The 12901-nt window shown below is 60.2% G+C and overlaps 1 protein-coding gene across 4 annotated transcripts in view; it reads left to right on the top strand.

The window, feature by feature from the left end:
- Positions 1–1291: 1291 nt before the first annotated feature.
- Positions 1292–12901, top strand: part of DGKK (diacylglycerol kinase kappa) — a 25288-nt gene continuing 13678 nt past the window's right edge. For 3 of the 4 annotated variants that reach the window (XM_087941247.1, XM_087941246.1, XM_026716617.2), the window contains exons 1-4: positions 1292–1567; positions 1939–2149; positions 12222–12332; positions 12749–12829. In XM_087941247.1, coding sequence (XP_087797373.1) covers positions 1967–2149; positions 12222–12332; positions 12749–12829 — 375 coding nt within the window. In that variant the 5' untranslated portion in view covers positions 1292–1567; positions 1939–1966. Of the gene's footprint in view, positions 1568–1938; positions 2150–12221; positions 12333–12748; positions 12830–12901 lie in introns of those variants that run through there. The other variant, XM_087941248.1, reaches the window with a different exon arrangement.

Genomic DNA, 12901 nt, shown 5'->3' with positions numbered 1-12901 from the left:
GCCTGGGGGGTCATTTGCCCAAGGCCCTTTCTGCAAGCGAGAGGCAGAACCCCTCAAGTCCCCCTCGGCTGTGGTCCGCCTCTCTGGGGACCCCTTCTGTCTTCCTTGGCTGGGTTCCCAGCTGCCCTCCCGTGGATAGGTTTCTAGAGGGGCCCATCCTCATTTCCCACAATGCCCCCAGCCCCACTCGCTAGCCTGCTAGAGCTGGGGAACAGGCGTTTCTCAATTGGCTGGAGTTTATGGGGGATGCAGGCCGTCTGACCGAGGCTGCTCTGGAGGCGACTCGAGATGAGGAAGGGAAGGTAGAACCAGGGCACCTGGCAGGCGGCGTCGGGAAGAAAAGGGAGGCCCAGCGGAGGCGTCCTCGTTCTTCCCGGTCTTGGGCCAGAAGGCGGCGACGAGGAGTCGCCCTCGGCCCGAGCGCCAAGCAGCGGGTGCAGCCTCGAGTGCCGAGGATCCAGGGCTCTTTATGGGTGGCGCAAAGTTCTTAGCAAAGGCTGGTTCAACATCTGGGCAGGGGAGGGGCGAGAATTGCCCAGCCCCAACAGAACACAGTTACTCCCTGTGTCTTCCGTGTTGTTATTGCCTGCCGGTTGAGCAAACCAACTTTACCTAACTAAGCCTGAGGTCCGGATTCTCATTATGCGCCCCCAACCAGGAGCTCAGCGCGCGGCCAGCCAGGTCGGGCCGGCCTGAAAGGTACTCAGGTCTTCAACCCGAAACACAAACCCGCCTCCTGGTTTTGATCCACTGGCCGCGCGCGAGCTTAGTACACGATGTAGTGTTTCCGTGGGAACGCAGGCAGCCCCTTGAAGGCCGCCCCGGAGTTCCCGCCTCCTCCCGACCTCCGCGGGGGCTCTGTGCCCTGAATCCACCTCTTCTTGGGCCCCCTCCCGCGAGGTGCCTGCTTGAATTCGGGCTGTTGCGCATGGTGGACTCGCGGCCAACCGCATTTGGTTCGACCAAGCCCGGCTTAGTATGCTGAGAAGCAGGCCGAGAGCACAACGGGGCCCTCCAGCCGCCGCCGCTCTTGCAAGCGAAGCGAGAACGCTTCCAATTCGCCCGGGAGGGAGGCATCTTCGGGCCTTTTCCTAGGGAGGACAAAAGGGTCGCCTCCTTGGCCCTGTTGCCGGCTGCCAGCGGGGCTGTTGCGGCGTCGCAGCGCCTGATTTGGGGGCCGGGCGGAGGAAGTGTCTCGGGGTCCATTCCTCCGGGTAAAAAGGCCCTGGGCTGCTCCGGGAGGGAGAGGGGCGGGGAAAGGGGTTGTTTTCTCGGCGGCGGGCGGGACCGGGGAGCACTGCGGCGTCGGCTGGCGGGAGGAAGCAAGAGCTTGTGGCGACCGCGAAGCGTCGAGGAGAGGCGAGGAAGCGACACGTGCCGCGGCGGTGACGGAGCCGGAGCGGCTGCCGTGGCGGGAGGGCTCGCTCGGCCTCGAGGCTCCGGGGAGCCGCACCTGGTGACGAGGGCGACACGGACGGGCGCGCGCTCCCCGCGGCGCTGCGGAGACGACAGGCAGGGACGCTGCCTCGCCTCGGGCCAGCGGTTTTTCTCCCGCCGTTGCTACGCGGTAGGTCGCCCGCTGCGAAGTCGGGGCCGCCAAGGGAGAGCGGGGCCGGGCTGCCGCCCCCAGCGCCGCCCCCGCCCGGCCGACCACCTGTTCGCCGGAGGGGCTGCGCGGGAGCCGAGCCTCACGCGGTCTCCCCAGGGAGAGGCGGCGGCTTTCTGGCCGCGCAGCCCCCCGCCCCCCCCCCACCCCGGCGCGGCATTCGACGAGGTGGGTGGCGACGGGGGCCGGGGGGGCGAGGAGAGGGCGCGCTCCCCGGCCTCGGGAGGAGGCTGAGCTGGGTTTCTCTCCGTTTGCGGCTGGGGGCGGGGGTGCAAAAGAGGAAGCGGTTCCGGGGGCCCCGTGGCTCACGCCCGCCCCTGCCTCTCCTTCAGCGGAGCGCGCCGTCTCCCCGAGCGGAGGATGGCCGAGAAACTGCCCCCCCCGGGGGAGCTGTTCCTGCGCAAGGGCCGCGAGTCGCTGGTCTCGCTGGAGATGGACCGGCTGGCCCCGGGCGAGGAGTCCTCGGACAGCGAAGGCGAGCAGGAGGGCGGCTCCCACAGGCTCATCCGCAAAGTCTCCACCTCGGGCCAGATGCGGACCAAGGTAAGAACGGGGGGTGGGGGGGCGGTTGACTCTCCCGAGGGCGCGCCTGCCTTTCTGCCTTGCCGACCTCAGGCTGGGCGTCTGACTGACTCGGTAGCCCGGCAAGACGGAGGGGGCTTTTCCGTGGGTGGGGCGGGGAAAGGGGGCAGAAGGAGGACACTTAGCAGCCTCGCCCAACTGCGCCTACTTGTTATGGGGTCCTCCCCGCTGAAGCCTAGGCCGGTTTTGCTGGGCCCGTCAACCGGGTGGCATTGCCTTGGCTTCGGTCCTGGTGGCAGCAGATGGTCAACTAGGCCAGGAGATGTGTGGAAGGATCCGGGCCGCTGCTTTGCTCTCTGTCCCGTTTCGGCTTCTGGTTTAGAGGCAGGTGGCGTGGAGGCTCCCGTGGTTTGAATGGCTGAACTCAGCTGTGTGGTTTGTAAACCTGCTCTTGTGGCTTAACCTGTTATATGAAACCAAGCAGTTGTGGTTTATTTGTTAAACCATGGTTAATCCACAGGTTAATCTACCCTAACCCTCTGGCAGAAGAGAAGCCCCGCCCACTTCCAAAGAAGGTCCCCGGAAGGCCAGTTCTGCAGAGGGGTTGCCCTCCCAGCCTTTTCCCTCTTTCCTCCAAAGTTGGTCTTGAATGGCTTAATTGAAACCAGCCCTGGGATGTCCCAAGAGTGGGGCAAGACTGCCCAGATTACAGGGAGCACCCTTTCATTCCTATAGCTTAAAAAAAGGGCAAAAGCTTTGGGCTATTGGAGTAGCTAGATCTCATTGTGGAATAACTTGTTTCCTCTCTAGAGGATGGTTCATTTTAAATGAGGAAAGAGAGCCCTGCCTCCATGCAGAACCTCTCGGTGCCTCTTGCATTCCCATGGCTCTTTCCCTTGGCCCAGACCCAGGGGGGCACCCTCCCCGTCCCCCTCTACCCCTCTGGTTCTGCAGCAGATCTTCCTGAGGGCTTAAAGGCCACAACGGTCCTGCTGGGAAATACTGGAAGCCAGAGACAAGGTAACAGGTGGAGGAGGAAGATGCCTTAAGGATTCTTGGGGGAGACAAGGGGGGAATCAAGGATGAGCCCTGACAGAAATGAGCTGATGATGCGGCTTCTCCGAAATCCACCCAGCTGATGACTTGTACAACCTGGAGCCACTGGAGTGATTGCAGCCAGCTGAGGGAATAGGGGGGTGCTCTTTGCAGGCTGGGCGCCTGGGGAGGGGGAGGGGCTTTATTCTGAGGGGAGGGGCTTCCTCTGGGGACTCCAGAGCAACAGGTGCAGCGGCTGAGGCAGTGAAGGAGCTGCTGGCCCAGGAGGACACTGGTCCCGTTTGCTGACTTGGCAAGAGGCAATGCAGAGCCAAGGAGTGGAATGGGGGACAAGTAGCTGAGGAGGGGGAACATGGTGCTCTGGGTTTAATTCCCTAGTAGCCTTTTCAGGCTCATCACTTGGGGATTACTACAGGTCTCTTTCAGCTCGCGGCTCCAGACAGCTTGGGCCTCCTGGCCAAATCATCTGGAGTCAGAGGTTGATATTGCTCAGTGGAGTAGACCAAGTCTTTCTTTCTCTAGTCCAGAAAGGTGTTGAAATGCACAGAAAAGACCTCCGTGGGCCGTGTCCTTTTGGCCAAGGCCCACAGAGGGTTCAGTGGGCCGCAGCTCTCCAAGTGCCTCGAGAGGAGGCCGCTGAAGTCTAGGATTTACATCAAAACAGAAGCCTGCCGTGCTAGAGCAGCCGCCAGTCCTGGAGGGCTTTGAAGCTCCAGGAGGTGACATGCCTGGATCCCTCATACTGGAAGCAGGATGTGGGAAAAGCAACCTTTCCTCACCGTGACACCCTTGGATTGTAAGGCTCCGCCCCATTATTCTGGCCCAAAGCGGTTGGTTTTCTCTCATCTTCAGCCTACTTGCTCTTCCTGGGGCAGCCAGTTCTGTAGATTTTGTTGAGCAAAGAAGGTCATTAGAATTGATGTTTTGCTGTGAACTTTCTCTGTATTTCGACAGGCGGTAGCGTTGTGCCTCAGTCTGAAAAGATGCTGGAGAGATTTGTTCCCTACCCGCAAGTGGGACACTTACAATTGCAGCTGCTTGAGCTGCTCATCCCTTGCAGACGGATGTTTGTGTACTTGATGTAGAGCTGGCCAGGTACCCCAGGAGGAGCTCGGCTGGCCGTAATGCACCAGAGGGCATAGCTGGTGCCCTCAGCTCGGCTCTCTCAATGCTGCATTTCCTGGGGTCATCAACCAGCAACCGAGAACGTGTCCCACCCCCCCTTGGTTTGCCTTGGCTCAGACTTCTACGCACCTAACGAGGTCAGAGTTTCCCCAGGAAGACACCCTCTGCTTATTCTGCACCCCTCATCAGCTAGTCATGGGGGGTGGGGGGGCAGCTCCATGGAACCGTTACTTGGCACCCCTGGCACAAGAAAGGCCAAAGGCTTATGTCTGGGAGAGGCAGAGCAGAGAGGGAAATAATGCAATAGAAACCGGCCTGGGATAAGGGCCGTTTGGTGGCTGGCACCGCACTTTAGCAAGAGTGCCAATGGGTTAACCCTTTCTGGGCCAGCAGAGCCCAAGGCGTGGGTGGTCAGTGCTGCCTGGCTGCTTTCCCAGTGCAATAGCCGGCTGCACCTGGGGAACTGCAGCCCCGTGAAGGAACGCTGGTCTTGGTCCTCAACGTTGCCTTTCCTTGACCACTACATGAGTTCTGCCACCCTTTGCGCCTGCCCAGAGCACACGCGGGTCCCCTCTTCCTGGACGGGTGGTGCCCAGGGAGGAAGCAGTCTGAGCGGCAGGTGGTTTGTGAAGATGCAGTCCAGGTTCTGCTCCCAACACCTTTAAATCGGGGGGATTTTCCGGCTTTTGAGCAATAAGAGAAAAATGCAGGTATGACCACAATGGAGCCCAAAATTTATTTTGCCAAGCAAGGCAGGATAATGAGTTTTGCCCCTTTTGTATGAACTTTCTTGCCACCCTTGTTAAGTGAATCATTCACTTAGTAGCATGCTTGTTAAGTGAATCTGGCCTCCCCCTGGACTCTGCTTGTCAGAGGGGGGCAAAGGGAAGCGCCTGGCCTTGGCACAGGATGCAACCATCCTCGTTACGAGCCAGGAGCAAAAGCGGCTGGAGTTGGACCATTGGGCCACAGGGACGCTGCAACGGCCATCAGTGTGGAAAACGGTCATAAGCCACTTTTTCAGGACGGTCACTAAATGAAGGGCTGCAAGTCGAAGACTCTGCGCTAAGAATTAGGTCACAAAACGGAAGGCACCATTCGCCCCCCCCCCGGACTCAAGCAGGCTCAGGGCTGGCAGAAAGGGGGTTCCAAAACATCTGCCTCTTCTCAGGCCTATCTTTGCAGGGCGGGGCTGGGGATCTCCTCACACAGTGCACAATGCGCACCCTTTTCCCAACATGGCTGCTCCCAAAGCCGGTCCAGAGGCTGCTGGGCTCTCGGCTTTCTTCTCCGTCGCATCTCCTGCAGATGAGCCTGGCGCTTTCCCCTCCGTGCCTCAGAGCATCGGCCTGCTCGGTGGCTGGAGGCCGGTTTGATGGGCCGCTTGCCTGGGCGATGCCCGCTGGCCCCAGCCCCTCCCAGAGTTGGCCTCTTTTTGCTCCCAGCCCTCCACCTTCATTTCAGCCAAGCTGCTGAGGGTGGGGGGTCTCCCCCTTTCTTGCTCCCTCAGTGGAAAGGGCCCACCCTGTGGTGCCTTTGCTTTCTGGGCAGGACCGCTTGCCCTGGGACCTGGACAAGAAGGGCCCAGGGACAGCGGAGGAGGAGGAGAGAGACCGAGAGACAGGCTGTTTGGAAGACCAGTGGAATCGCATTAACCCTACAGATATCACTTCGCTTTAACAGTGCTTTCAATTCCTTAATGTGGAATTGGCCTGTAATTTTATAGCTCCCTCCAAAATGCTTTTAAACTAATATTACACTGGATGTCCTGCCATTCTTGGATGGGGAGTCTGACCTCGTGTTTCCATGCCTTTAAGGGTTTGGAGGGAAGATACCTGGCCTCTCGGCTCTAAAATCTCCCTTTTTCATTTTCTCCTGCTAAAAAGGAGAGGTTGGCATATTCCAATGGCAGCTCTCTGAGCCCTCCCACGTGCAGGCTGTTGATAGCGTTAATCTGGCTTGCACTAGCACACATTATTTGTGCAGCCACTTGTCATAGTGTAAAGCCGAAGAATAGGAGAGATTGGTCCACTTCTCGAGTCGCTGCCCTCCACGAGGATCCAAATAGTTGCACTCAATATGCAGATATTAAAAAGAAACCCAGCCCCAAGGAGACCTCATGGGCTTAAGCTCCGTCCTCCACTGCTCTATTTATCTGGATTAGCTTTTTCCATCCTGGCAGTTTGGAACATTTTGGGACCAAGACTTCTGAGAGTTCAATGTCCCCCTCCCATTCTCACCCCCCGCAAGGGCCTTTGGAGAAGGCTGACGCAGCGCTCCCCCCCGCCCCAGGGCCCAAATGCCTCAGATTCTAGGGAAAACATCTCTCCAGGGTCTGCCTTCAGCATACAAGTAGCAGTTATTCCTGTTTTATCTTTTCCGTTTTCCTGATGGTCTCCATGGAATTCATATGAAGAGTTTCTACACAAGAGAAAAGGCCTAGCAGAAACGGGAAGATTCTGGCATGCGGAGCGGAGGCCAGTGACAGAAGGAGGTGAGCTCCATTCCCAGCCCTTCCCTCTCTTGGGCTTGCGCTGCCCAAGGACTTGTGGTTTCCTCAAGGCAGCTCACACAATGGCGTGTTGCTGGCCAGAGAGGGAAGGACTGGAAGGGAGCTGACGGGCTGTTAGGGGAGCCATGGCTGACCAGAAGGGAGCCTGAAGGGTCCTGTCCCCCGACGCCCCTTCCTCGCTCTTTCATTTTCGGATGGGGGGCAGGCCAGGGTGGCGGCAGCCCTGCCAGATCACACTTGGAGGAGTGAATGTGGTGGTGGTGGCAGCAGCGTGTTCCTTTGTGCGTCTCGCTTGTGATGAGTCACCGCTGCAGACGCTGAAGCAGAAAGAGGGGGCTACTGGCCTGGGCGGCCATCTGTCTGGCTCCCGGGCTTGCCCAACTTGTGGGGTGCTTTGCTCTGGGCAAATGGAGCAGACCTGGGTCCCCCCCGTGTCCCCCCGTGTGTGATCAGGCCGTGGGAAGGTTCGCTGGCCTCCCCTCCGAGCGAAGGAAGCTGAGCAGAAGCGGGCGCAGACTGGAGCCGGCTGGGGAATGTTTTGGCTTGGGCTTGGGCTGTTCCCAGCACCCTGGAGAGCGCCCCTGTGGCCGGGCTGAGGCGCCTGAGAGCGCCAAGACTTTCTCCACTTCCCCTGGGGGTCCTTCCACCACTCAGCGGGTGAGGATCCCCTCAGAGAGTTAGCAGCTCTTGGGTACCCCTGGGTGGGGGGGACGTCCAGCCTTCCTCCGCTGCCTCTGGGTGCAGACTCCCTTCAGCTCAGCCCCCTCCATCGCCCGCCTTCTGCTTTCTGCTTCCTGATGCCCCAAAGCGGGAAACACTTTTCCTTTCCAGAACAAGCTGCAGTGGCCCCAGTGGCCTCCATAAAGGGGTCCAAAGAGGAGGGTTTGCAGCCACCGTCTGTCTTGGATGGGTGAGCAATGGGTCCCCTCATAGTGGCAGCCATTTTCCCTTCAAGGAAGGAGTGTGGGGGGGGGGTGCCTAGCAAGAGCAACTGGCCCAGCCCGCCCAGGCGACACGCCCTTCCCTGGGATGGGCAAGGGAAAACAGTGGCCCAAGTAGCGGTGCCCTTGTGGGGAGCCAAGAGGCAGAGCGGGGGGCATTGGTTCTCGCAAGGCCACCGCTTTCGGGCAGCAGGCACTTGGCTTCTGGGTAGGGGGTTGGGCTCTTCCCAGGCAGAGAGCAGGCCCAAGGATTGCCTTACCCAGCCCAGGTCTCCGCCCAATGGCCACCCCTGGGGACATGTGCCCTGCTGCCAAGCTGCAAGGCTTCCGGTCCTGCGGGGAGGAGGGGTTGTGAGGCTGCCCCCTCCTCTCTAGGGTTGCCCTTTCCTGTCTGTGCTGCACTTAGCGGGCCTGGAGGCTCCCCGGATGGGTTGCTATGACTTGTGCCCTTCTGCCTGTGGGAAGCACTTGGCAGACGGCCGCAAGGAGCCCGGATCAGGGCAGCCCACTGGCCCTTCACCTCTTTGTGCCAGGCCATCCTTGAACTGGGCCGCCCTGCCAGCTGTGCCTCTCCCACCTTTAAGCCCCCCTTGGAGAAGGAATTGAGGGGCTACCCCCTCCAAAGGTGGGCTTCCCTTTTGGGTTCCTTGCTGCCAAGGTTGCCCACATCATGGGGCTCTTCGGGGAGGGGGTCTCAGCCTGTTACAGCCTTTCTTTGCCCACCATGGAAGCACCCCAGCTCAAACAAGTTCCCGTCCCTTTGCATCGTCACCCTGGATGACCTAATAGGTTCCATAGGGTCCCCAAGCAGGCCCAGCCAGCTCCAACACGTCCCCTCAGAGAAGGCCCCTGAAGAGGCCGAGGGTCCATGTGCAAGCCCTTCCTGAGGGGGCAGTGGATGATGGGCTTGCAGTCCTGGCATCCTAGGCTGTCTCTCCTGGTCTGAGCAGGGCCCCTCCCAGCCCCACACTTCCCCCAGTCCCTGGCCAGGCTGCCTGGCCGAGCGCTTCTGGGCCAGCCCCAGGGGCTCTTTTGAGCTGTTCCTACCCGATGATCACATCAGCTCCGCCAACCGTCCTGCTGCCGTTGCCGCCTTGAGTGTGAAGAGTGACTTGGGCCGGCTTGGGGCCGGGAGCGCGTTTGTGGGCTGCTGCTCTCTGGGGTGCTGGCCAGGTAGCCCAAGACCCTCATCTCTGCCCCCCTTCTTCTCCCTGCCTGAGTCTGCACCCCGTTGTCTGCCCTTCTGGTCTACAAGCCCCCTCAGAGCTGAAAGGTGTTTAATTTGGGGAGGGGGAAGAGGAGGGTTTAATGTGCTGATCATCAGGATAGCCCCTACGCCATCTCCCTCCTCCTCCTCCTCCTCCTTCGGATATTGACGTCAGTTTGCAGTGGCCTCCTTGGCTGAAAATCAATGTGCCATCTTCCCAGCACAGAGAGCGGCCTCTTTCCTCCCTCACGCACCGCAGGCCAACTCCCTCACTTTGGTCCTAGGCACTGCAGGGCCCCAAGTCCCCAGGCCTGAGGGCCACAGGAGCCGCCTTGTGCCGCCAGCCCTGTTTCCTTGGCAGCTGCAAGAGACTGTGGGGTTCACTCCTCCAGCCACTGGGCGGCCTGCCTGCCTGCCTGCCTGGCCCTGGGAAGGGCGCTGCCACAGCCACTTCCCCTGGCAAGACTCAGGTGGGGGGGGGGAGGCTTGGAGTTGAGCCCTTGGCCGCCGCCACCAGTAGCCTCCCTTGCCTCCAGTCTCAGTGAATTTTGCAATGCCCAGCTATGAGAAAAAACCCCCACACCCGTGGGTGAGAAAGACAGGAAGAGGAGTGGCAAGCGCTCAAGAGAACTGGGAATTGCAGCCGCATTTCCTGAGTCCCCGTGAAGACACAGGCAGCCCTTGTCAGCGGGGAGTCCTTGCTTGGCTGCCACCAAGCTTGGCCTGGCTTTTTTCTGGACGGCCGCCCCCGGCAGAAACAGCCCCCACCAAATGAACGCGGCTGAGGCCCTTTCCTCCCCCCCACCGCTTCTTTAGGAATGGGCAGCCCCTCTGAGTGAAGAGCCCTTCCGCTCATTTGCCTTCTTGCGCTCGTTTGAAACATATTTATATTTATTTATTTAACAAACGTATACTGCTGCCCAATTCCTATGTACGTATGTGCTTAGAAACTTAGAAACTACCCTGGTCGCTGTATTCTCTCAGCCGGGTTTCATGCTATAGGATTGCTCTGAATGTTAATGGCTTAGCACGTTACATGCCCTTCAGGAGTCTCTGTTTGAAAGGTGGCATAAAAATGTTTCTAAAAGCACCGCACGTGCGCTCTCCCGAGGGTGCTTTGGAGAAGAAGCTTCCGGAACAAATCAAAAGAGCCAAGAAAAACTGCGCCAGCCAGCAGTTCTGCATTTATTTGGCTTGCATTTTGCCAGACGTTCCCACGGGCTGCCAGTCCCAACCCGGGGCTAGAAGTTGGCCCAGGAGTCAACAGCAGGCACGGTCTCCTTGCTGAGGGCAGAGAAGCTGCCACGGGGCTGTCAGTTGCCAAATGGCTGGGCTATGGGCTCCTGGGAAAGGCCAGCTTCTCCAGGGCCCTTTGTGGGGGGTGCTGGCTTTGCGGGGGGGTGGGGGTGGGAGCTTCTCTGCTTTCCAGCAGAAGGGTGGAAGCAGGCAGGAACTCCTTGGAGTCTGGGGCGTGAAGGAGAGGTGCGCTCCCCAAAGTCCCCCCTTCACCAGGTTGAAGGCACGGGGATGGGGGGAGCTCAGGTGTGCGCAGTTGCTGGGTCTCTTCTGGGCTGGGCCGGGCAATGCTTGCCAATCCAGCCGAGCTTCCTCGCCCTTTTGTTTGTGCCTCTATGGCAGGACGGCCCCCGGCCCAGGCGCCAGTGCAGAGCAAAGTCACCTCCTTGGAAAGGCAGAAGGGGTGGCAGGGCCTGGAGGGGAAGGGGGCGGCTTCTGTGCAGCAGCCACGGTGCCCCCCCCCCTCGGGAGCCAACGCTGCCTGCATTTCGGGCTCCCCACTGAGTGGGGCTTGGCATGGAAAGAGCAGGTTCTTTGCCCAAAGGTCCGGTGGGACTTAATGCTCCTCCTTCCGGCCTGGTCATTCATTCACGAGCGCAGCCAGTGCAGGAAGGAGCCGCCCTCCGTTTGCCCTGAGGGTACGAAGGGCCTGGTCAGCTGGGCTGCAGAGGCCGCTTGTCCCGCAGGATCTCTGGAGCCCTGGATGCAGCAGCGGGCCGAGTGGAGCCCCTGGTCGTCCTGCCAGGTCAGCTCCGGCAGTGCCTTTTGGATGAGCAGGTGCCGGGCCCTGGAGCCCCTGGAGGGCTGGTCTTCCTCCAGAACAAACCATGGTCGGCTGTGGATCTGTGGCTGGCTGGGGTTGATCAACATCAGCCTTGCCTGCGGGAGGAGCGGCTTAGATCAGACTTGGTTCTGCCTCTTGGCTGCCTGTCAGTCCAATTGCCAGCCAGCAGCCTGAGCTCAAAGAGCAGCCAACCCTGGTTGGCAAACCGGGAGTCACCTTCTTCGTACAGAGAATCCAATCAGCTGAGCTCCTGCCTTGGTTCGGGGGGGGGTAGATTCTTGAAAGAAGGGCTCTCCCGGGGAGCTGCTGGGCAAGAGGGGACATCCCTGGGGGAGGGGAAGCTCCATCCCGGGTTCATCTGTGGCGTGGAGGCCGTGGGGGGAGAGAGGAACCCAAGACCACCAAGGAGCCGAATGGGCGTTCCAGCCTCCCTCAGCGGCCCTTCTCTGGCTGCCCTGGATTACGCCTCTCTGCCAGGCTGGCCCAAGACTTGGACAGGCGGCTGTTGCTGAGGCTATGCTGCCAAGACCGGGAGAGCGTGGCACAGCCCTCTCTGGGTTGAGGGGTTTGCGTCACGGGTCAAAAGTGCTTGGTAGCTTGCCTGGGCTCCCCCGGGCAGAGGGTGCGCAGCTTCCTTCCCCAAGGGAGGATCAGGTTTTTCCGGTTCCTGTGCTGAGCTTTTGATCCCTCGGCACCGGGCTCTCCAATAAAACCTTACCTTTGCCCTCCTCCTCCTCCTCCTCCTCCTCCTCCTCGCCTTGGAGCGCTGATCGTCCAGCCGCCGTTTGGTGGCCCCAGGTGCCCTGCCCTCCTTTGAAGCGGCGGCAGGAGAGAAGCAGGAAGGAGCCCACCCAGCAAGGGCTGCGGTGGAGACTTGGCCCTGCCAGGAGGGGAGCAGCCTTGGGGCAAGGGCAAGGGCGGGGGGCAAAGCTACAGAGGAGAGCCTCCCTCCCTATGCTGCCCTTGGCAGGAGGGCAGTCTCCTAGCTTCTGCCTTGCCAGGCCCGTACAGACCTTCCAAAGGCAACAGGTGACGGGTAGACCAGGGCTGAAGAAGCCCAGATGCTGAGGGCACCCCTGTGGGAAGCTGCTGGGGCCCAGGGCGAGACCCACTGACTCCCCGAGGTTGCTGCGACCGTGTCTGAATCTCCCAGGCTGTCCGTCTCTTTGCAGAAGAGTGTGAAGGAAGGGCTCTTGCTGAAGCAGACGAGCTCGTTCCAGCGGTGGAAGAGAAGGTTCTTCAAGCTGCGTGGCCGGACCCTCTACTATGCCAAAGACTCCAAGGTGAGGCTGGCAAGGGAGGGGAGGGCTGCCGGCTTCCGCCCACCCAGGAGCCCTGGGCATTTGGGCCTCTCCCCAAGAGGCAACCTATTCCCCGCCATGCCCTGTGCAGAGATGCCCCGATCTGCACAACAGGGACAAGGCTGGGAGGGAGGGAGGGCACCCCAAGGGCTGCGTGGAATGGGCGCCACAGATCTCTTTAGGAAACGGGCCACAGGACTGGGCTCTCTTGAAAGTCCTACAGTTGGCAACAGGACACGTGGGGGCTCTGCCCGTTTTCCTGATCTGGCTCTAGGCCAAGAAGTTCCTTGTGAAATGAAAGGGAAGCTGCTTGAGCCAGGTGAGGTTGGAGGGTCCATGGTTGGCCTCCAAAATTCTGGAGTTCAGGTGACCCCTCCCTTTCCTCCTTGCTCTCCTAGTCACTGATCTTTGATGAAGTGGACCTGTCGGATGCCAGCGTGGCAGAAACCAGCACCAAGAACATCAACAACAGCTTTACGGTACGTCTGCCACGTCCACTAGCTGGGGTCAGAAGCCTGGCATTGGGCGTCCGTTTGGCACACCCAGGAGCC

This window comes from Pseudonaja textilis, chromosome 12 (genome assembly GCF_049901715.1).
Source record: "Pseudonaja textilis isolate UNSWEBS1 chromosome 12, rPseTex1.2, whole genome shotgun sequence".
Taxonomy (NCBI): domain Eukaryota; kingdom Metazoa; phylum Chordata; class Lepidosauria; order Squamata; family Elapidae; genus Pseudonaja; species Pseudonaja textilis.
The sequence above is the reverse complement of the archived record's forward strand: the minus strand, read 5'-3'. Positions and strand labels throughout refer to the sequence as shown.